This window comes from Rhipicephalus sanguineus, chromosome 1 (genome assembly GCF_013339695.2).
Source record: "Rhipicephalus sanguineus isolate Rsan-2018 chromosome 1, BIME_Rsan_1.4, whole genome shotgun sequence".
Classification (NCBI taxonomy): domain Eukaryota; kingdom Metazoa; phylum Arthropoda; class Arachnida; order Ixodida; family Ixodidae; genus Rhipicephalus; species Rhipicephalus sanguineus.
The window spans coordinates 35,226,199-35,250,548 of NC_051176.1; the positions used below are offsets into that span (position 1 = coordinate 35,226,199).

The window sequence follows — 24,350 nt, forward strand, 5'->3', positions numbered from 1 at the left end:
TAATTTGGCTGGTCTGATAAAGCATCTTTATTTTCACATAAGCTAATAAAAGCAAGATATTTACAATACTCAGATAAACTTCTTTCAGTGCAAGAGCAATACTCGCACGAAATTATTTCGCCAGCGGTATCGCGCTGGCCCAGTGCGTTGAATTCCGTTCAGTTGGTTTCGGATCGCCACGGCAAGTGCGCCGTGCAGCGTACATGGTTTTTGAGCCAAAGAGATCGACATGCTTTCTACTGCGCAGTTTGCACGTAAACAAGAGAGGAGAATCTGCCCAGTCAATATGGCCGACTTCCGGCTTCACCAAGGGCAACGTCAGGACCCCTCCTCAATTCTTTCCTCCAACAGCCAATATAGCAGTGTTTCTTTGCCCTTGAAAAAGCTAGATTAACATTCCTTGTAAGATTACATGGTAGGCATCTATTAATTCGATCTCGACCGGAGGTGCCGGCCAGCACCCATACATTGATTTCTATTAGACTAAACTATTAGTCTAATACTATTAGTCTATTAGGGCGCTTCTATTAGGATTGCGTGCATCGCAGGATGGACTAGCAAAGGTCAGTGATTTAAGCAATGGTCAGTGATTGCTCAGAGGACAACAATCGATAAATGCAGTACATGAAACATGCTACTGACTGCACGGAGGATGACAAATTGTTCTTCATCACAATGAAGTGCTACCTAAGAGTGATGATAATATACATTAACTATTAAATAGTTTTATATTGTGAAGGTAAAGTTTTCTGGTTTTGTCTTTTTCTTATTGCAAGAATCAGAGACATGCTATGTTCTTTTTCTTCCATCTCGTGGAATATTAAGGTGCACATTCAATTTCTAGATGGTTAGGTGTTGTAATGTTATCATTACATTAATTTTCTACTCTTAAGCCCACAAAATGCAGGTGTCTGTTTGGAAAGTGTTACAATTGGGGAGAAATATATTGCCAAGCGAGCTAGCGATATGTTTTTTTATGCCTCTTGCTCAATTCGACCAGCAGATAATTAGGGAAATTTCATCAGAGTTTCATTAACAGTAGTCAGCTGTAGCCTTGCTGCCGTGTTCATGCAAATAAAATTACCTATAACTCTGGTAGAATGAGCACCTCCAACAGGCCCAACAAAACTAGTAAAATTAAGGTAGGTTGACCTGTGCAACCTGCTAAGGAAGGCTGAGCTATAAATTATGGAAACCTATGGCTTTTGCTACGACCCTGATCAACGTGTATGACGCAGCACTGGCTGTATGCTTTCAGAATTGCATAGTTGCCATAATTGCGTTGATATACAGTAAAACCTCGGTGATACGAATCTCGTGGGGTTACCAAAAATATTCGTATCACCAGAAAACATGGAAAATTAGTATGCGACAAAAGAAAGTTGGCATACGTTTTGATTTAGTGTTTCTCAGGGCCGCAGCGACGTCATGAACAGCTTTGAATAATTGCCAGTAAAGTTTTTAGACGTCAACGATCACTCTTGTACTCGTAAATATACGGTGCATGCGCGTGTGTGTAATTAATGAACCATATGTGTTGTGCCCCGTGACCACTAGTAGCCCCTTCCTAATCTTACTGCGCTGCATGATACCCAAGTAATGCGGCGAAAGTGACTTAAGAAGCACTTTGCCACGATAGATACAGGCCAAGCTCCTTCACCAAGACCGTCCGCTTTGTCTCTTGGGGTCTTCGTCCACTTTTCATGGGACTTCATGACAGACCCGCAGCCCAAGTTTCAGTCTTGTTTCGTAGAATCGACATGGCAGGCACGTGTTAACACAATACAAAGACGCTGCTGCCTCGAGCACAGGAGCACGCGTCAACGCGTCGGGGGACAAAAAAAGCGCGACGTCAACATCATCTGTAATCTCAATCCGAAGGCGCATAAAGGCCTACAAGGTTCGCGCGACTATCTCGGAGGCAACGACGCACCGTTGATAGTCGCGCAGCGCGCATGCCCGCGCCCGCGCGTGACTGCCGCGTCTTTCGCGACAGCACCTGCTCGTACCTGTGCACTAGCGTACGTTCATATCAAACGTAACTGGGTGAAAATCTGTTCGCAACAACCGTACACCATTACATTGCAGGCTAATGGGTCTTGGCCGGGACCACAGAAAAATTCGTATCACCCCGAAATTCGTACGAGCCGTGATCGTATCACTGAGGTTTTACTGTACTGACCATGCCTTCACATGGTGCCTACACATGTGTGTGGTCTCCATCCATGATTATGCTGATTGCAACATGCAGTAATTTTGTTTTGACTTAGTGCAATGCACACTCCATTTCACAAACATGGCGGAAGCATGAAGAGAGACTCGACCACGGTTTGCACATTAGCATCGTACATGGTTGCAACACGGTGGATGGAGGATCTATGGGCAACCAGGTAACTGTTGGAAAATAATTGGCTAAATGAGCGTCTCAGATGAAGAAGTTCACCTTGTGCCACAGTGGCACTGCGAAAGAAGTCCGAGCCCTTACTAAAAGGTTGAGCTACCACCCCGGCAATTTCGGGCATCCCTTCTCTATCTGGTTGGCATTTGAAAAAACTTCATTGGAACAGAAATAATTCAAGGAAAAGTATGTGCTCTGAAGAGACTATTTTTGTGTTATTATCTATGTGCAGCTGATGGGATGCTGAGAATTCTTTGTCGTGGCGACATTCATTGTCACAGATTTCAACAGCCTTGTGTTTGTGTTACTGTTGAGCCAACTGTGGAAGCACAGTGAGATATCAGTTGTGTGGAAATCAAGATCGCTTATCTTTTTTCCTCACACACGCTATTTTGCAGTAGGGGGTACAATGATATGCAAAAGCTACATTCATGTAATGCATTGCAAGCAAAGCTGTGGTGCTAGAACCAGATGAGGTACCATGTACTTTGGCAGAGTTTTGACTTCACCTGCACAAACAAATAGGTACTTCTGGTGGCCACATGTGGCATCTCTTGGAAAGTAGCTGCACACTCTTTTTTTTTCCCCTAAATATAGATGACCTTGCCATGCACTCAACACCATGTGGTGCAGGCGGCTTTACTCCAAATCCTGTGCTGAGCAGACTCGACTCAACTGCCTTTCAATATCCTAGTGTGTCTATAACAAAAGTTACAGTAAACAGCAGTGGTTTAGAAGGTTTTGTGGGGAAAAGCTGTTGCTGCCTTATCTACCTTGTTATTCCGACCAATATTCCCGTAAAACTCCCAGACATTGATGCAAATTAGGGTTCTCATCTATGAGTGAGTGTATATTTGAGTCGTTCTCATACCTGACTTTGCGAGATCACTGGTAGAAAGTGTTTCTGGATCTTTGCTGTCCTTTTCAAACTGTCCCTGCAAAAAGCAAACAGGTGAACACTATAAATCTACACAGCTCATCATAACTGTGCAGTTTATCGTGATGCAGTAGAGGTACAATAGCTAAAATAGGTGGGGTACAGCAGGAATGGCATTGGAGCAACTTTGGAGCACAAAAAATGTTAGGTTTGGAGCAGAATATTGTGATCTTAGAGTTGGTTAACGAGCAATAAAAGAAACATTCTTGGAGCTGCAAACTTAAAATTTGGAGCACAACTGGGGCAGCACGATGAGGTGATCACAATTTTTGCTGTAGTCATTCCTTTTTTACATTACTCCTGCAATCGTAGATCAGACTTTCAAGTGGACAAAAGACTGCTGTGTTGAGCCTTCCAGGGTCAGGTATAATGATGTACGTATATTTCTAGCTTTCGCAGTTCAAACGAATGGACACCTCAAATAGCTATTGATTTCATCGCAATTGAGCAGCACACACTGCTTTGAACATATGAAGACACAGAACAGTAATCTTCAGCTAAATTCCCCTTTCCACCTGTTATTTCGTGTGGAAGTAACATGGCTGAAGACAAATTAAAATTACGATTAAATGCTCTGGTACATATATTTGCATTTTTTTTTCGTGCAATGCTCAGGCTCTTTGCAGCATCTTTGGCATATGCAAGAGGAAGGTCTGAGCATTGGAGAGGACCAAGTGACATTGGCACTGGGTGGTATTTGAGAATGTACCTGTAACCTGCTTGGTACATTCTCAATGAATGTACCTGCTTGGTCACTACCCCAAAGAGTAGAATGAGCATTAAAATTCCCTGCTAAAACAAACGAAACAAGGTGACCTTTAAGGGCTCATTTTTTCTTTGTTAGACACAATAATAATGAGAACTAACAGACAATAATGCCAAGGAAAGTATAGGGGGTATTATTTCTCTTGTAATTGGAATATAAATGTGAAGAAAGTAAAGTGGACGAAAAGATAACTTGCCGCCGGCAGGGACCGAACCTGCGACCTTCGAATAACGCGTCCGATGCTCTACCACTGAGCTATGGCGGCGGTCATCCTCTCGTCCACTTTATGGGGTGTATATGTGCATTTAAATCTAGGAGTGTAGTCAGCGCAGACGGCAGCCATAGCGGCGAGTGTGGAACACTCTCTTTCTGCCTGTTGGCCTCACGTAGCACGTGATATTTTTACAAGCCGGCAGGCTGACCAATAATCCCTCGCATACTACCTGAAGGCATCAAGTCTGCCGGCAGCAAGTTATCTTTTCAGTCCACTTTACTTTCTTCACATTTATATCCCGATTATTAAAAATAACATCCTCTATACTTTCCTTGGCATGACTGTCTGTTAGTTCCCATTAATATTGTGTCTAACAAAGAAAAACGAGCCCTTAAAAGAGATCTTTCCTTCATTCATAGTGAGGGTCTCGTTCTGGTAGACTTGATGCCTTCAGGTACTATGCGACGGATTATTGGTCAGCTGCCAGCTCGTAAAAAGATCACGCGCTACGTGATGCCAAAAAGGCAGAAAAAGAGTGTTCCACACTTGCCACCATGGCTGCGATTGGCGCTGACTAACACTCCTAGGTTTAAATGCACATATATACCCCATAAAGTGGACGAGAGGATGACCGCCGCTGTAGCTCAGTGGTAGAGCATCGGACGCGTTATTCGAAGGTCGCTAGGTTCGGTCCCTGCTGGCGGCAAGTTATCTTTTCGTCCACTTTACTTTCTTCACATTTATATTCCAATTACAAGAAATAACACCCCCTATACTTTCCTTGGCATTATTGTCTGTTAGTTCTCATTATTATCCTGCTAAAACAAATGGCTTTGGTAACTGTTCTACTAGATTTCCTAGGTTTTTAGTGGTAAAATTAGCGTGGAGTGGAATATAAAGTGAACAAATATGGTGATGGTTTTGTAGGATAAAATGGTGACTGCTGGGACCTCAAAAGATGTATTCAGTTGGACATTTCAGGTAGCAGTGCCTCCCTGGCTCCTACCCGAGACCTATAGCCGTCTGTCAGGAGGAGCAATAGCTGCTCCTCTCGACATACGGCTACAGAGTTCGCAGTCCTTTCGGGCAACTTTAAAGCCTTTAAGGAATTGATTATGTTATGCACCAAGGTTAGTTTCTTGAAGGCAGAATGCCACTGGTGAGAACTTGTTTATAATGTCCTTTGTGTCACCTAACTTGTGTAGTAGCCTTCTCCAGTTCCAGTCAACGATAAAAGCCATAATGGATTAAAACTAAGCAAATATATGTTTGTGGATTGTTTGGATAATTTAAAGGATGACAGGTGACATGTTGAGCAGCTTTACTGCATACAAGAGCGATAACCATTCAGGTTATCGCTTCTTGCTGAACATAGTGATTGGGAATTTGTCCGTCTTAGCGCGCTCCCCAGAGCACTTGTCCTTCGGTGTTGTTGACACCGAGGTTTTCGATTCGACCTCCATTGCCTTCTTGAAAATGCTGAAGGATCAAGAATTTGGCGCTGAGACACGGGTCTCAGGCCTTGGCATTCGATTGATTTAGGGCCTAGCGAGACCAGAAGTCTGCAGGCCCTTTGAGGTGGATGAAGCAGGAACCGCTGCTTCGATCAAGGGGGCGGAAGGAGTCACAACCGGACCACTTTGTGTGGACCCGGAGGACGTCTGAGGCCTCTGTGACGCTGCCCCTGACTGCGTCACATCGGCGTAACTTCTGCGGAATAGGCACGAGAACTGTTTCCGCACTTCATAAAACGAGATCTTTTCTTTGAATGTCAGAGCAATAACTTCTCTTTTTCTTTTTTTTCCAATGTGGGCCACACCAGGAATACACTGGATGATCCCCCTTGCATTTCATACAAAGTGGCGACGATGTGCAATTTTCAGCTGTATGGTTGTTTTCGCTGCATTTTGTGCATGTTTCCTTGCTTCGGCACGAGTGGGACGCGTGACCAGGATCTTTGGCATTTGAAACACTGTCTAGGGTTGGGGATGTAGGGTCTGACATTAATTTTCATGTACCCTGTCTCGAGAGAGGTGGGCATTTCACTCGTACCAAAAGTTAGTATCACGTGTTTGGTGGGGACTTCCTGATCGTTATGGCAGATGACTATTCTTTGAACCTTTACGACATTTTGATCCTGAAACCCCTCGAGAAGCTCTTCATCACTTCAACCCATGAAGCCTTCCTCGGATATTATTCCCCTGCTGGTGTTTAAGGACCTGTGGACAGAAATTGTGACTGCACTTTCACCAATACGGGTAAGCTCTGCCACTCTGTCTTTTGTGGTTAGGACAGTGATGCTACCGAGGACTTCCTGATTTGGAGCAATTTTTGGAGCAGCAGAATTTTCATACTGCAGCACTTTGGAGCAGCGAAAATTTACATCTTGGAGCACTTTGGAGCAAGTAATTTTGCATCTGGGAGCACTCAGGAGCAGCTAATTTCACATCCCAGAGTACACTGGAGAAGCAAGTTGCGGTTACTTGAATAATTAATAAGGGGCTCTTATGAAGAGCTAGAAATATTTCGATTCATTGCAAACCTCATGGAGAAAATTACCTTAGGAGAACTTATATTTCACTCGATAATGGGCCTTTTTCAGGTCTGAAGAGCACCTCTAGTGGAGATCACTGAAATCGAAACTGAGGGTCCATGACCTCCGAAGTTGTCCACCGCGTGCCGGTAGATATTCTCGGAGGCCTGGTATTTTTTGGGAAAGTTTGCAAATCTTCCACGTCAGGTGGCGCTCAGTCCGCTCCTGTCGCCACGCTGTGACCCTCAAAAAACATGGCGCGCGTGTCGTCACCGCCGCCGCGCATGCGCAGACTACCCTCCTGAAAAAGGCCCATTCGAAAATAAGGGCGTCATCCAGTTGAGTGTTCTGGAATAACCTCTTCAGCGAATATTTTTGACACTAGCAAATAAACTGAATACTGGATCAATAAAGTTGCACTTTATATTTCATAAAGCCTAAATAGATGTGGTTATCAGCACACGTGGTAGACAAACGCCCCAACGTACAACAGTGCCTCAATGCTAAAGAGTCACACCGTCTCTAATGCATTCCCTTAAGACAACTCCAAGGCGAAAGCCAGATTCTTTTTCTTCTCGATCGATTGTACTGCTGGGCGGAACATGACGTCGCCTAGCTATCCTCAAGAAGCCAGCCTCCTCCGACACTCCCTTCCCTCTCTCTGAAGCCTCTCTATGCTGAAGCAAGAGCATTCTCGCAGTGCTTCCAGACTGTTGTTTGCGCACTCGCCAGCTCACCTAGAAAATGGATATCCGCTTCATGCCGAGCTTCCGCAGAAGTCTCAAAAAGTGCGTTCAACGCGGGACTACATGATATAACAAACATCGTTTTCCTTTTACAACAAAGCTGTATATGGCTAGGACATTTTTTGTTTGTATGCCGAAAACCCCCTAAAGCCCTCTAGGGAGCAATGCCAAAAAAAAAAAAAAAAAGCTCACAGCGTCTCTGATGCATTGGCCTAAGACGACGACTGGAAGGCGAAAGCCATTTTATTCTTCTGACTCAAATGTATTGATCCTCCTTCTCCTCCCTCTGGCAGCTTTCTGCACCTAACGTGGTATTGCACCGCCTCCAGAATCCGACGCATTGCAAGCTTTCTGAGACGACAACTGGAAGGCGAAAGCTTTCTGCACATCACCTAATTTTGCACAGCCTCCATGATCGGCACACTGATCAAGGAAGAAGTGCAAAGCGACGATGTCATGTGATGAAGTCAATACGTGAGGTCACGATATATGATGTCATCATATGATGATGATGATGCTTTTTGCATCAATCGAGTTGACGCTGCCAACACCGATGGTCAATTTTCGTGTTTGATGAGGCATCTGAGGCAACTGCATTAATATTGCGTATTGGGCATTAACAGCCGGGCCGCTATAACAACCTGGCCTTAGATACCAAACTAGCCTCCACCATTTGCTGTGCGCGAAACAGCTTCGCTGATCATCCACCTCACAGAGTGGAAAGGCTCCTCAATCTTCATCTTTTTACTGTGATAGCAATTATATGGACACCTTTTTGCATTTTTGAAAACTCTTCTTGGGTTTTTGCCGTTGCCGTTGTCGTCATTTTCCATATAAAGTCCAAATTGATAACATCACCCCGGGCATCCTACATGCGGCGAGCACTGGTGACAAACCCAGCTGAAGCGGAGATGAAACAAGCTGGCCGTCTCCATTGCACGGAGGGCACATGAGATAACATTATGCCGCGTGCGAGGCCTGCCGTCGATTGCTTATCAAACAGAGAGGAAACGCCCTGCTCGTCTTTCGTAAGGAGCATGAAGGGACGTCAGGGGAGGGGCTGCGTCGCTCGAAGGGCACAGTCGCTGGTGCACAAGCTATCTCGAGGCATCAAGAGACGGCTCATAAACTTGCTGTGCTCTCAACGCTTACTTCGCGTTTATAGAACTGACAGCACAAAAACCGCTTCAGTTGCTGGAGCGGCAATATTCCCTTAAACCAGCGTTTTGTTGAGTTACTCGAGGTGGGATCCAAAAGAGTTAGCTGCCAGCCTTACATAGTATAACAATACAATTTCTTGGTATCACATTCATTGCTTTGTTCTTAAGCGAAGCTTTTTTTAACCGTCAGCTATTGACTCTGGAAAGCGAGGGGCGGACGTGTAACATAGCATCGCTGCTTCACAGTGCACCGTCAGCGACGGGCCCGCTGCTGACAGCTGCGCATGTTAAAACCAAATTGCAGCTGCTCTGACCAGACTGCATGCTTTTGTTAATGAGATGACATTTTTAAAAAAGTAAGCAAAAAATTTTCGAATTGCCACCCTAGCACTCGCGAGCTCGAAAGGGCAGGGGCTTTTAGGGGTATTTACCGTAAGAGCGATTCACCCGGATGTGCTGGTGGAAGGAATTGTGAAAAAGCTCTTCTGGATGAAGATTCATGGATAAAGTACATTTGAGGAAAAGTGTCAACACGTTCCCCCCGTTCACGTGCTCTTCCATGGAAGCGAAGCATGGAAAATTTGATATTGTTCCATATATCTATTGCCAGCGTTCAGATTTCATTCCGCAATGTCCAGAAACAGAAGTGACAGACATTTGGCGGCCCGCATGTAGTTATTACTGAACATTGCTTTAATTACGTGCCGTGCGACGCTTGAAACAAACAATCAGCAGCGTTTCTGGAACGGACGACGTCCGCTGATGAATCGCCGCCCCACTATCTCGCTACCGATTGGCATAGACGTCACGAGCTGCTGCAGAGAGCGCGTTTTGCCGTCGAGACGACATGCACAACAGAAGCTGCGACGGCACCGTGCACGGCGTAAGGTAACTTTTAATATCTTATCTATAGCCTTCTGTTGTTCATCTCAGCTACGTTGTTTTATTGACATGAGCATTCTTCATTTGTCTGAGGTCTAGTCAACTGTAGGGATCCAAAACGTCGCTTATATCTTGTTTTTCTCCAAGTTAATGCTCTGTCAGCTGTGATGTTTTAGTGATGGGATCATATCTACATGTATGTTATTAATTTGTGGTAAGTCTGGTCGGCTCATCAGTATTGGATGCTTAGTAAAAATTACTGGAGTTTTTTGTGTTAACCAGAAATAAAAGATTTCAATTAAAGATCATGTTGGACCCGAGAAGTCTGCTCCAAAACTAATTTGCATCAGCTCCAAAACATACTTTTTGATGCTCCGAAGCTGCTCCAAAACTCCCATTTTACCACTCCAAAGCTGCTCCAAAACAGCATTATTCCTGCTCCCTGAGCTGCTCCAAAGGGCTGAGGCCCACTTCCACCCCTGACTGTAATATTTGTTCCAATATTCGCACAAGCCTAAGAAAAACTCGCCTGATTGCATCTACAGAACAAAGCTTGCTTTGAAAAGAAGTTGACCCATTTTTCACAAACACTGGCCCAGACTTCTCACCGTTTCACACACGCTGATGCTCTTTTTTTCTTCCAATGCCTCTCTGTGCACACATAGTATTTCCACGATGGCTTCTCGTTTCATGTCCAGGGCAATGCCCAAGGCATCCATGCCATCGCTGTTGATCGCGGCAACTTGGATGGTGTCCTGCAAGAGTGGTAAATAGGAGAAACACAGTTTACAGCAAATGCCTTTGTAAGTGGACTTGTTAAGAATAGGGAGATCTGTCATGTATAAGCATCTTGGACAAATCGCACTGGTGCGCACCGGGCCACTGCAATGATTGGATGAAACAGGGTGCCCCAGTGCGCGACGGTGCGAATTGTCAAAGTTGCCATGTATCTGATGTATCTGTGATCACAGTGTTCACTGTGCAAGTGCTGCCACCTTGTGCACTAGCTGAACTGTGTCCATTTCTTTCTTATTAAAAACATTGTGCCTCTTCTGGCGGTGGCACTCACTATGTTCATTTGTCTTGCCCATTTTCATTTCCTTGGACTGCTGTTTGCAGATAATTCCTTCGTTTTCATTAAGTAAAAACAAACGGTTGCACTTGCATTTGTGTACTGCTTAGTAATGTCCACACCATAGTTTGCAATGTGTCACAAAAGCTCAAAGGTACAAAAATCGGAGGACAAATGCACAGGGCCAGCATATAGTATTCCTAGTTTGACCTTTCTTGCAGGGAATAACAAGCAGTAGATAAAAGGCACCAGCTAGCCTAACAAAATCTACTTGGTTGCATTCCCCATTCACATCACATGGCAGGAACGGTTTTGTTAGGATACTGTCAAACAAGTTGCGTCACTTCAAGGGAAAAGTAAAATGGTTGTCACAGCCATCAGCAGCAACAATGCTGCATGTAGGTATAACAATATTTTTTAACATGATCAAGATTTTGAATATTAGCACGACCTTAGTTTTGAAAAACTCAATTACAACCATGGACAAAAACTGCATTCCTTCAGTGACCCCAGTGTATACGTATACACGTTCCTGAATGAGGCAACCCACCGTGGTGGTCTAGTGGTTATTGTAGTACTTGACTACTGACCTGAAGGCAGCCGCGGTGGCTGCATTTCAATGGAGGCGGGATGCTAGAGGCCCGTGTACTTATATTTAGCTGCACCTTAAAGAACCCCAGATGGTCGAAATTTCCAGAGCCCTCCACCAAGGTGTCCCTCATAATCAAATGGTAGTTTTGGGACGTAAAACCTCAACAATTATTATTATTATTCCTGAATGAGGCAGAGCTAATTTAGCTAGGCCTTGCAGAATTCGATAAATGTCAATATAGTTTGCATAATTCTAAAAACGTTGAATTCAATGCAAAATACAATTCTGCCACAAAGCAAAATAGTATGAGAAGGGAGGAGGCGAGAGTTCATCACGTAGGCATGATGCGGTCTGCTGGCTCCGGTACACGTCGAATGCAGGGTAGGAACACACAGCTTGTGGACAAGGCAAATCTGTGTGCAAAGTCCTCGAGCTACATGTAAGAGGACATTTCAATTTCTCGTAACTCCTCCAATAATTAACCAATTAGAAAAATTCTTTCAGTAGGACACTCCCATGACGGCGCCATACGAATTCCACCACTTCACTAGGCCGCAAAATTTGCAATGCGGCCTACTGAGGGACCTTTTAAATAGCACATAAGAAGTAATGCGGATGAGCTGTGGTTTAAGAAAGGATACGGTTAAGCGAACTCTCAGGCCAAATTCCAAGAAACTAACAGACCCAGTCACCTGCGAAATTCAAGAACTGATAAAATCCCAGACTGCTACTTCTAAAGTGCTCCATGTCTTTAGGTTAAATGCAACAGTCAAATCTAGCTACAACAACGTCAATGGGATGTCCAGAAAAACTTGTCGCGAAAAAACTTGTCGCGAAAAACTTGTCGCACAAAGACGCTACGGCTGGGTTTGCTGACTCTCCGACACAGCGCAGAAAAGGCACTCGAGGCAGGTTGTCCACAAACACAGGTTTATTAACCCAAGATGCAGCACAGTGTGACAATTATGGGATTGCAGGCCATACAGGGTAACTCCACAAGACCGATTGAGTATGCATGTCGGTGGTGCTACAGCTATCGCACAAAGGGAGCTGCCGAGCGCACGGACGAGAGGCCGCCTGCTACGGCAGTGCGTGAACCTCTCGTTGCAAGCCTGAGAGCTCTCGATTCCCACAGGGTGTAGGGTGTTTAGCACATACGAATACAAAGTTTCAAGCAGGACAACTTACCAGTTTGTGAGAGGAATAATTATCATGCACTGGTTTGTGATTACGTTTACTCCCCTTAAGTTGTGTGCGTAAGAAGTTGAGTCGTTGACAAGGGGAGTAAGCTGACGTGAGTATCGATGCAAGTAATATGACAGCACTTTAGTTTCTTCTCGTGACTGCTCAGCAACAGTCACTGGCCTTCATTCATTCAATGTGAGCCACTCCCACTGTTATTAAGGCGAAAGCCTCATATGGATCCTGAGTAAAAAATTGGCGTTGGCAGCGTGGACACAAATCGTACCAAAAGTCAGGCATGGCGCATACCTGCGTAATGCGGGTAAGAATTAAAATGAATTAAAGGTGAATAAAATGGGAATTGAAGTGAATTTATGTAACATGGGTACGCGAAGAAGTTAGAAGTGATAATTATGTGCATAAGATTAATCAAATGTGAATTAAATGCATCATTGGGAATCGAATGTGAATTAAAATGGATTAAATGGAAATTAAATGTGAAATAATGTGAATTCGAGGTGAATAAAATACTTACGGTGCATCAAATATTAATTCAAAATAAAGGTGAATCAAATGTGAATTAACAGTGAATCAAACATGAGAGTGTAGACTTTTCCCTGTACTCTCCTTAGTGTTAGCTAAATGAATGGTCAATAGGGGGATTTTCATAATGCTTGGTGCTCCGGCAACACTGGGTGCTTCCGCCATTTTTTGTTGGGCACCTTCGTGGAATCGTCTGCTAGCAGTTCCATAAGGAAAGGCCACGGAGAGGTTAAGCAGTAGTCATTGGCGGAGCTTTCGGGCCAAGAAAATGCAGCCGTTTTCTTCGACACCCAGAGCCGAATGGTCAGAGGATCTCACTGTGCAGCTACAAATCGATGAGAACACAATATCGGAGCTCTGCACGCTTAAAAACTCACCTGGACGGCAGCTGCAAAAGGTGCACCGCTTCACAAAGCAGAACAGCTGTTCTGTAGTGGCATGCGCTTCCTATCTGAGGTAGACGTTCAAGAAAAGTGTTTGTTGCAGAGGAGATGCATACCTGCCAAGTCTCCTGGATTACCCGGGAGACTCCCGGATTTTGAACGTTTCTCCCGGTTGTACGGGTCATAGAGAAATCTCCCGGAAATCCAGTTTTGCCCGCGCGTCCAGTGCTTTGTCTGGCCACATGAGCAAAGATCTGGCCACGTAGTAGAAAGGATTCTTCTTCTTCTTTTTAACGATGGTAAAGGTTCAACTCAGTTTCATTGCGCATGAAGTAGCTGTGCACTTTGCGCCGCAGTCCAGCACTTAAAAGGCTAGCCGATGTCTGTCGAGATAGCGTGTTCACCAGCGCTCGCGACCGTCCCCGTCTCAACGGCGCCCCTTATGGTCCCTTGCCCGACGAAATAACTGGTAAGCAAGCGACGACAGGCCTCGCACGCGGAGCGATGTTATCGCATGTGCCCTTCGCGCGACGGTGACGGCCGGGTCGTTTCGTCTCTGCTTCAACTGCGTTGGTCACTTCGCACGTGAAACAGACGATGCGTAAACGATGTTATCGGTTTGGACTCTGTACAGATCAGCGGCGACCGCAAAATCCCGCTGACAGTAGGCAGTTTTAGAATTGCGTACGCTAAGTTAGCGTTAGCGTTTGCGGCCCGCTATTTCCGTCACTCACCAGGAGCTCGCAAGCGCTTAGCGTACGATGCACGCGCAGGTGCAGTTGCGCTAAAAGCCAGCGCAAAGCTTTGCGTACGCTGTTCTAAAACTGCCTAATGTACATATAATTTCTATCGCAGTACACCCCCCCCCCCCCCGCGGTCGGCAGACTTTATACCCCCTCCTCCCGCGGTCGAAATATATTATACCCCCCCCGTTGAGTAAATCTCCCGGATTCCGTTTCTCCAAACTTGGCAGGTATGGAGATGTGACTGTCAGACTTTTAAGGTAACATTGCACTGCAATACATCTCCATTGTATTTCCCACTGCGATTATATACACACGTCATAAACACTCGTCTGATATCAATACCACATTGTTTCTGTGCAACATGTGCAACGCTGTGCTGCCTTCCTCGGCTCATTTCTTTAGTCACAGGTACCTCTACACCCTTCACAATAGCGTGTATCAAGAGTTTTTTTTTTTTTTTTTGGAAATAAACAAGGCATGGACAGATGCCTGAGCAGTGCAAAGAGAGCGGCCAAAGCACAAAGAGCACAAAGAGAGCGGCCCGAGTAACGCTCTTTTACTGTACACTGGTTGTTTATAATGCCTTGTGGTCGTGATCTATCGCATGGATTTAGTATTGTCATTCTGTTTTATTTTTAATGCTATACGCGTGCATTCGGTGACATATCATTTTAAAATATTGCGCTCTTTGCTTTTGCATTCCACGGTGGTGTTGCATTACACCATGCACTATTGCGAACAGCGTACGAGGGCCCGCGATCAGCAGAAAAATGAGTGTAATGACCTACCAAACAAACAGCTCCATCTACTGTACGGCTTCGTAACTCTTAGCTCTGTGTTCACAGCATGCACTGCGAACACGGGATAAGGGGGTGTAAACACAAGATAAGGGTAAAGCGAAGGGCACACGCGGCATACGGACTATGTGCTTTGGCGCACACTGCTTTGCGAAGCTTGCAAAGAGATGCCTGTTGGGGCCTTTGCGCCGATCGAGTCTCGTGTGGTGGCACTGATTTTCCGCGCATGCGCACAGCAGCGTCTGTGGCACTACTTACACTAATGTTGATCAATCATGCTCTCTCGTGCACGTGCGAAGTCGGCCGTCTGTTTCAAAATGCATATATCGTAATATTGTTCTGCAAGTCTAGCTTATGTTGCAGGCGAGCAACTAAATTGCACGAAAAAATAAGAACCGCGGTTGTAGAGCGCTTCTGCACGCACTGGTCATTTCCAAACCAAAGCACAGTGCCAATCTTGTTGACGAAACAACTTCGTGTCGGTACTTCTTTTCTTTTAATTCAGCTAATTGATAAATTCAATTAAAATTAGTGCTACCTTGTTCCCGGCATTGTCAGGGATCCCTCGTTGCCTGAACAGCGCACGAAGCATCGGGAAGTCATCACAGACCAAACATAAAAAACCAGTAGCTAGCGCCTGAAAGGCTGAGATATGCAACTGGTTTCGTTTTCGCGCCCAACAAAACATGGTGGATCGAGCTTATGGGCTTGTTGACAGATGACGCTGTACATTTTGAATGTCCCCTATTCCTCACATCCACCTACCCACCAGCTCGGCTTTCGACTCCCGTTCACTTATACGCTTTTTCCTAGCATTGATTGGCAACCTCTCTCGTGAATCAACTCGCTTGCACTCACTCAGACCCAGATCCACGCGTTCGTTTGAGTCCGAGTGAGAATATAGTGAGTTTGAGTCTGAGATTGCTTGGCCAGAGCTTTGGTGAGTCTGAGTAAGAGTTCGGCCGAGCTGAATATAGGTGATTTTGAGTCTAAATGAGCCCCACAGGGCAAAACTTCAGTGAGGATGAGTACGAGTAAGTCCGAGTAGGACATCGAGTACGAGTAGGACATCGTTGAGTGTGAGTATGAGTGAGTCCGAAGAAAAAGTATGTTTTTTGAGCGAGTCTGAATAAGTTCCAACAATTTGCCGGCCTATGGACGCACGTAAAATGTTTACTATAACTGCGGGTTTTTGTGTGCTAAGTAGGGGACAAAAACATGTCACGCATTACTCGAATACCTACTATAGTCCACACCAGTAACCTATCCGGTCATGTTTATTACAGTATATCAGTTGCTATAAAAAAGAATGGGAAAATAGTTAGAGCTGTGCGAATAGCAAAATTTTGGGTGCGAAGCGAATTCGAATAATAAAGATTGAGTGCGAATCGAATCGAATAATTTCGAATAATTTTCAAAATATTTCTCAAACATTTTTCGAATAATTCGAAGTGAAATTACAAAAAAAGTTGCAGAGAATCCCTAAGTATGTTCTTGTGAGATCGCAACATGAAAGTGTTTCTTTTCGCTAGGTTGAAGCGCTGGTGGGGTCATATTTCATAGTTGTCTTTCTTATCAAGAGTGAGGCAACATAGAGGCCGAATTGTATTTATGTACATGATTTGGTGCAACCAAAGTGTTGCTGACAACACTTTACACATGATAGGCAGAGATGCCATTTCCTCACCCTCTCCTCCTCTTTCAACTGCTGTGGAAGGCCAACTGATGTGGCGGACAAGGGTGTGCTCCCTTCAAGTCCGGAGTTCCAAATCTGCCTCGTAGACATCGATATATAAGAACATCTGAAATTTTGGATGCTAAAAAGCTTCGGCGTCCGATTTTTTGGACTTCCTGCCCAAATTTCAGGTCCAAAACAGCATTAATTGAGCCCCCAACTCTGCCACATCTTTCATCTCCATATTGGAACCAGCGTTTTCTTGAGTTCATACATTTGCGACCGTAGCGGAGCTTGAAAGGCAGCTTTGCCGCAATACGGGGGTGTGATGAGGTGAAGCATACTGAAAATCTAGGGGCCACTTCCAATCAGACGTTGACTGTCTCTTGCCTAAGTTCGACCGTAACGGAGCTTGAAAGGCAGCTTTGCCGCAATCGGGGGTGTGATGAGGTGAAGCATATTAAAAATCTGAAGGGGTCACTTTCAAGCGGACGTTGACTGCATTTGTCTTTGGGAAGTTCGAATAGTTCGAATAGTAAAATTTCAGTGCGAATCGAATCGAATAGCAAACACTATTCGAAAAATATTCGAAATTTCGAATATTCGCACACCCCTAAAAATAATTTCTCATTTCAAGTTCAGGTCAGAAACATGGACTACAGTAAGCTTGAGACTACCAACTGCTAAATGGCATGTAATTGACACAGCTTGTACGTGCATGTTGCGCTGTTCCAGTCAGTACTAACAACAACATTTCTTACCTGTCTCAGCAGAATGTTGACACCTTCGACGAAGTCTCCTATGACAGCCAAATGAATAGGCCTGTTCAAAGTACCATCCATGGCAGCAGCATTGACATCAAGGCCTGCTTGGCAGAGTGTTTGAAGGGCACCAGGGTCTCTCTTCATCACGGCAAGGTGCAAAGCCGTTTTGCCTGTTGCATGAGGCGATAATGAGAACATTCGTCTCCATGGCAGCAAGTTGTCGAAGAAAAACAAAACAAAATTTGGACACACTCCTTTGAAGTTGAACCTACTAGATCTATCAAAAGAAAACTCGGCACCAGCACTCTGCGCACATGCGATCCTAACAGTCACAAGTGACCAAAACCTCCAGAAACAAAGTGCTCTATTCCATTCTGGAGTCCATGTGCATTGACAAAATAGTGCACACTCACAGCGAAACGTAATGCTCATTTCAGTGTATCACTTGTTTTCGATCTCATGCAACATCTATGTTACATGTGATGTAACAATGCTCACCACAAACGGGAAGAAGAAAAAATAAATGCTTCAGCTTCAAGGGATGAGAGCCTGGTTCACATGGGACATTAAGTGAATACTTGATTACATGTGCACAAATAGGCGGTGGTTAAGATTACTGTCACTGAACTTCATAGTGGCATCAGTTGTTTGGATTACTCAAAGTGAAATTATCATTATGTATTTGGTTGAATGCGACAATAGAATTGTATTGCCCATCACAAGCTGTTATTGGATTTGCACAAAGTGAAATACCCTTTTGCATGTAATATTGAACAGCACATCCGAGAGGCTGCTTTTATAGACAACTTGCACTGAAGCTCTTCACAGTTGACAGCGCTGTTGGAACATACAGTCTAGTGATGGCAAGATGCAAAACTGCCGAGCCACTACTTAGATTAGCAAAGATGTTTTAGAATGTAAGGCGAGGGTCGCAATCTAAGTGGGTGCATGAGCATTACCAAGCATGGGTGTTTGACTGTGCAAAGTGCAATATTTAGCATGCACGCAGACAAGCATTGCTGGTTCTGTAAAAGACAGCATAGCAACAGGGCCATTCAAGAATGAAACGAGATTGGCAACAGTTGTTCAGTGTTGCTGCAGTGCTTTGCTTCGAATGTTGCCCAACTCTCGCACGGCATGTTTTTCAGTGTTTGGAATGTTGTTTTAGTTATTTGGCAGCCCTGGTTTCAGCATCCTCTGCCTGCAGATGTTTGCACAGGCCACTCAGAAGCATGCACAAACAAAAATAATGTCAGCAAGCACTCTCAAATGTCACTAGCAGGGCCATAACTAAAGGGGGGGAGGGGGTTGAGGGGGTTCTGACAACCCCCGAAATTGTTTCATGCTTTAACTTTTCGGGTGACACTAAAATACCTGCACACCTTCACAGCGACCACCAGTCGCCAAAGATAGCTGTTCTACACAGAAACACCCCCCGAAAAAAATTCCTGGGTACGGCTCTGGTCACTAGGCTATAGCAAATATCTCACAGTCGGCCAACCAAGAGTCAAATATTTAGATCAGTCCAGTTCAACTCGAACCATGTCATCTGTTTGCAAATTTATAAGGGTTCTCTAAATGGCTTTCATAAAACCCAAGGGTTGTGCAAGTGGCCAGAATGAAACCAATCCTGAATTGCACTCGTCCATTATTCTCCAGAGTTTCACAATATGGCCAAGAAATTTTGCATTTCACTTTGAACTCCACGATTTGTGCGCCAACAGTTTGGCGCTGAGTGCATTTCATTTGTGTTTGTGAGAGCAATATGTAACAGGAATGGCAAGAGGCTGTGGGAAGTTCTGCAATCTGAAAGCCACATCCAAACCTCATGGAATCTGCTTACCGTATTTACACGAATGTAAGTCGACTCCAATGTAGGTCGACCCCCCCAAAAATAGCTCGAAAAAAAAAAATGCACTAGTTTTGGTTTCAATTCTAAGTCGACCCCCCAACATTGGATTGTCAAATTTGAAAAAATGGGTCGACCTATATTCGTGTAAATACGGTAGGTAAGTTCCACTGCCAACAAATCATGAGTGGACATTTATTTAAATGCTCTATTTTAACAGACATGTGAGCCATGTTCATGAGTACTTTGCAGTACACGCACATTTGTGTCATCACAGTATAGTAAGTAGCTTCGGTAAAGGCTGGTTTGTTACTGCAATGCATCTGTTACTGGAACAAACGTGCGACAAACACTGATGCAAGCGAGGCCAACTGTGGTGAGGCAACGTGCGGGCTATCAGCTTAACATTGTGATCAGTATGTTGACGATCATTCTGCAGTGCATTAGAGTGCTCACAAGGCAGTTTAAGCATTTTGAAAAGTACAACAGGCCTGTGAAAATGCTTTTGACTGTGTGGGGCTATCCATGCATGTGAAGACATTTGCTGCCTTTATTTCTTGTTCATGCCCGCTTACCTTCCCCACTGCCGCCAAAAAAGACAAGCCCCAAGTTTTCTTTTTATAAGTGTCTCGTTCTCTTGGGCACACAAGAAAGCAATGCACCTAAAAGACACTAAATTATTTTTATTCCTTTGCCAGCCAGCTACATGTGATGAAATTAGTGATGCGCAACTAGAACAGCATGCAAGACTCCCTCAATTTGTGTTGCACCGAGATCTCAAAATGGAGAGGCATCTTGTTTGCTCTTTGGCAGGTAATGCTTGGAATCCTCTTGGGCATCCACACAGACACCCAATCTGAGGAACACTTGTTCTACATTGCATATGCTTTTGTTTTCTGGCATGCTAAAGTACAGTTCAGCACTTGACGCGCACATCCTGCCGAGTCAATCTTTACAGCAGAGTGGTAATTTTGGTATTGAAAAAAAGAAATAAAAATAAAAAATGCGCTTTCTGAACAGGAGCAAATGCAGATGACGCGCACAAGGGTCCATGCATGTCGTCTGCCTTTCTCCTGTTCAAAAATGACTGTTTTTATTTCGTAGCTCCAGCCTGTCACTGTAGTCACTTGTGGCTACACTCGCCTTCTTTGTTGGCCGCATTGCGGTCCAGTTGTGGCTGGGACAGAATTGCGTCAAGAGTCCCCCTGGGCATTGATCCAAGCACACCACAGTGCAAGATGGTGTGGCCTGCACAGTCCACAAGTGCAGCATCAACACCATGGTCCAGTAGAATGGTGACTAAGTCATGCCGCCCACCCAGTGCCGCCAAATGCAATGGAGTCTGCAACAGAAATCAAGAATAATATCCAATGAAGATTGGCTAAAACAAGTTTTCAACTAGCACATGATCTTTTGTAAACAATGTATGTTTTTCCATTTACGACAGCAAATTCTTGCACAGCAGTTTCAGTTTAGTGAAGCCTCACACTTAGCATAAGCGCAAGAACGGCAAGAATTAAGCACAGTTCACTTTGACACAATTTTCTCGCATTTTCTTTATGATATTTCATCAGTAGCAGCATATTTTCAGTCACATTAACACCATAATTCTGTTGAGCAGGAATGTGCCGAGAGAGAGATGTAAATTTTTTTTTCATTCCTCATAATGTGCGCATTTAATTTTTGAGCTGTAACCTAACCTAGGAATATTCTCATTTAAAAATAATAAATTGGCCCAAAGTGCATGGAGCTTTTAAATCATTTAGTTGTCCATTGAAGACAGCGAATGTTAATTTGTTAGTAATAGGACTTCAATGCAACCTTGCCTCTGGATGCGGGAGGAGCAACCTGTGCTCCACCTAGTACGTGCAGTGACGCAAGTTTCGAATGCAGCTGCGTCCATTTCATTTCATTCACCCACAACTGCCATGCAAGCACACTATACAGAAAAATAATTCGTGATATAAAAATCACAAATCACAAACAATGTACAATGTTGCAGTGCTGCGATGCACAGGGCAACGTTTTGCACAACAGGCCTTGCATTGTTCTGAGCGGTGCTAATTGAAATCGACTTTCGAGAAGGTTAAAACTTTATTCAGCAATGGCTATCGTCCGAGTGGCCTTGGATTGCTGCAAGACTGAAAAACTGACAAAAACACCTCAATCCGGTTGAGTTAGTTCATCAGGTCACCGTAACAAAACAGTGCTGAAAACGAGGACAAAAGGCACACAGTACCCGTCCTGTTGTACGAGTTCCTTTCGTCCTTCTTTTCAGCACAGTTATTAGTACTGTAAAAAAAAAAAGTGGCAGTGCTTTGGCTTGCTAATGAATGAATGAATACTATTTTCTCTGTGAATCCCCAGCCCCACGTAGTTTAATAACAATATTTATAATTGCTTACTGGGCTGTAATGCACCCTTGCGTATCCTTATGAAATTATGGCACAAGTTCTTAGGGGAAGATGGCAGCTTGAAGGGGTGAAGGTGTCGCTAGAGCCGACATTTTGACCAGCGGACTTGTCTGTGATGAGTTGCAGCCTTGAAGAAGACAAGTCTGCTTGTCGAAACGTTGGCTCCAGCGACACCCCGTGTTGATCAATTTCGCATCCCTTATGTAGTTGGGAAACTTACGATAACAGAGCGAACAATAATTAATGTGAGCCTTTGGTTACCGCTGCACCACTGCACCAAAAATCAGAGCCTTGCTCACTGATCCGTGCATCTCGGGGCCTTGTCGCCTGTAAGTAGGCAGGTGACAAGGTTAGTAGGCAGTGCCTACTAACCAAGTTCAAGCCACGGAGACGTGTCTGCAAGAGCTCGTCACTGTAAAAGTTGGCACTAAAAGAACTCGCACAATTGACATTTAATGAACATCAGGCATACAGTAGTTCCATCCAGCTGATGGTTGAGAAATGATTCAATGATGGTGTTAGCATGTCATGTGATGACGTGTGGACTTCAGAACAATGTCAGCTCAGAGGTGAAATAGTTATAGTTCTATACAACTTAAAATAGCAGGAGAGGCCCCGCCCAGATGACAGAAGCGTAGCAGCTGACTGCCTCTGCAACTAAAGAAATAATCTACTACTTGGCAATATTCTCCGACTGTTTTGCTTATGATGTCAGTCTGTAGTGCGCACTCATTGGTGCAGGCTTCTGTGCCTTTGAGGTCGAAATGCTGCTGCCTTCTAAAGTTGTACCCGACTGTAGGTAATGTGAAAATTGTTTTTTCTTCCATTTGTTTCTTATTGTTATGCTCTCGTAACTAAGGGTCTCATTTGATGCTTGCAAGAAATCTTTAAAAAAAAAAAAGAAGTAAAGATAACGTTAAGAAAGAACATCTGAGGAGAGGCGCACAAACATTGGTATCCTGTGTGGTGGTATCGTTTATGGAATCAGCCCAAGTGAGGTATTTTCTTGTGCAGCAGGAAGCACTTGCTGTCCCACTCATTCCAAAGCCAGATGTCTGCAGAATGTCACGCATACGTGTGCAGGTTCAGCCCACCCTGTGGGCCGGGTCACGTTGGCTTAGTCCAGCAACATTCAGTCAAGCTGACCCAACTGTCAATCACCCAAGCTCCCGCGAGCTATGTGTACAAAAACGATACTCATAGGATGGACTTTTATCAATACGGCTTCAATCAGTTGGTATGACATTGTTCCATTTCTCTGCACTGTACTTCTTACACAAAGGACAACAAAGTGAATAAATGCACACATGCTTGTCCTACCTCACTATGTCGTCCTTTGTGTAAGAAGTACAGAGCAGAAAAAAACAAAGAAGAAAAACACAATGTACTACTACTTTTATCCACTTCTGCACAGCTGACTTGCTGAAATTTCTGTTTCAACTTGATTACTTCTCTGTAGCTCAATGCTTCAGTGCTCGCTCAAGTAGGATAAAAGAACCAACCTCACTGAATGCATGCTCAAGCCCTAGCTAGTTCACTTCAATTCTTTTCCACATACTGCTGCATCTATTGCCTTCGCTACTTGCCTATCGCCCTGCTGTGTATTCAGGCATTGTGTGGCAAAAGTCAAGAACGGGCTCGTACTTAGTGACGCATATTCAATGGCCCAAATTTCCCATTTGGGCACATACCGTATAATGCCCAATCAAGCCTCACCTGTCCTCCATTATTCTGCTTGTTGATACACATGCAATACTTCTTTGTGTTCGCCAAGATCTTCAAAATGAGGTTGAGTACATATGGAGGATATCTCACAGCCATGTGCACAGCGCTGTAAGAGAAAGGGAAAGATTTGTTACATGGAGGCATGCTCGCAGCTCTCTTTCAACCACAGAGTGACACATGGATGGCCCAATGCACGTGTCTATGCGTCAGTTGGCAGTGATGCAAGAAAATCTTTACTAACGCTACATCTCCTAAATATGAAAACTACACATTTACTAGCATGGCTGTCACAATGACCACAAAACAAAATGTAAGATATTACATCACATTATGAAAAAAACATTACGTGAAGTATGGACTGACGATGTAAGCAAACATACAAGTTATGTTTTATGCTCTTAGACTGCAATTCAGGGAAGCCCCTATGCTGTTTCACGCATCACACGCCGGTGAGTTCACTGGGTGCCTTACAGGATGACAACAGGAGAGCGGAGAAACAAATACATTAAGTGACGAACTGCCATCGGTGCACCCCCAAAAGATTTGCAGAGATTAGTTTAAGTACGAGCAAATGGTTATCAGTCTATGTCATACATTTTTGTACACAGTCATTTGGAATAAGCACAAGCATTCAATATGATGTGCTATCTGCATGGGAGGCTATGACCAACTGAAATTGTGGTATGTAAGGCATAAGTGGGCCAGCAGCGATAAGCCCCTAGTCCCAATTACTGGAGCATATATCGTTTCTCAAACAATGCTGGGGTAGCCAGGATAGCCAGGAAGTGAATTATTGAATTGATGCAGCTTGACTACTTTCCATAAAGGTAGGCAACAACAGTTAAACACTGAATTAATGCACAGCACAAACTCCATGTGCTCATCTTAAACACCCATCTCTGCCTCTGTTATATGCATGGTAGCTAGATCCAGTGAAGGAAATAGTAACAGCACGTGAAGATTGCGCAACAG

General features: G+C 44.4%; 2 protein-coding genes across 4 annotated transcripts in view; both read right to left on the minus strand.

The window, feature by feature from the left end:
• Positions 1–3,279: 3,279 nt before the first annotated feature.
• Positions 3,280–23,478, minus strand: LOC119390452 (putative ankyrin repeat protein RF_0381; the record flags this gene model as incomplete). Its single annotated transcript, XM_037658078.2, is given in 5 exon segments — positions 3,280–3,333; positions 10,245–10,391; positions 17,388–17,560; positions 20,383–20,581; positions 23,370–23,478. Coding segments are annotated over 5 exon segments (678 nt in total), but the record flags the coding sequence as incomplete, so codon positions are not given.
• The window catches only part of LOC119390442 (nuclear factor NF-kappa-B p110 subunit), a 402,969-nt gene continuing 401,988 nt past the window's right edge, over positions 23,370–24,350 (minus strand). For all 3 annotated transcript variants that reach the window (XR_007415548.1, XR_007415546.1, XR_007415547.1), the window contains exon 14: positions 23,370–23,484. The gene's annotated coding sequence lies outside the window, so the exon portion shown is untranslated. The remainder of the gene's footprint in view (positions 23,485–24,350) is intronic.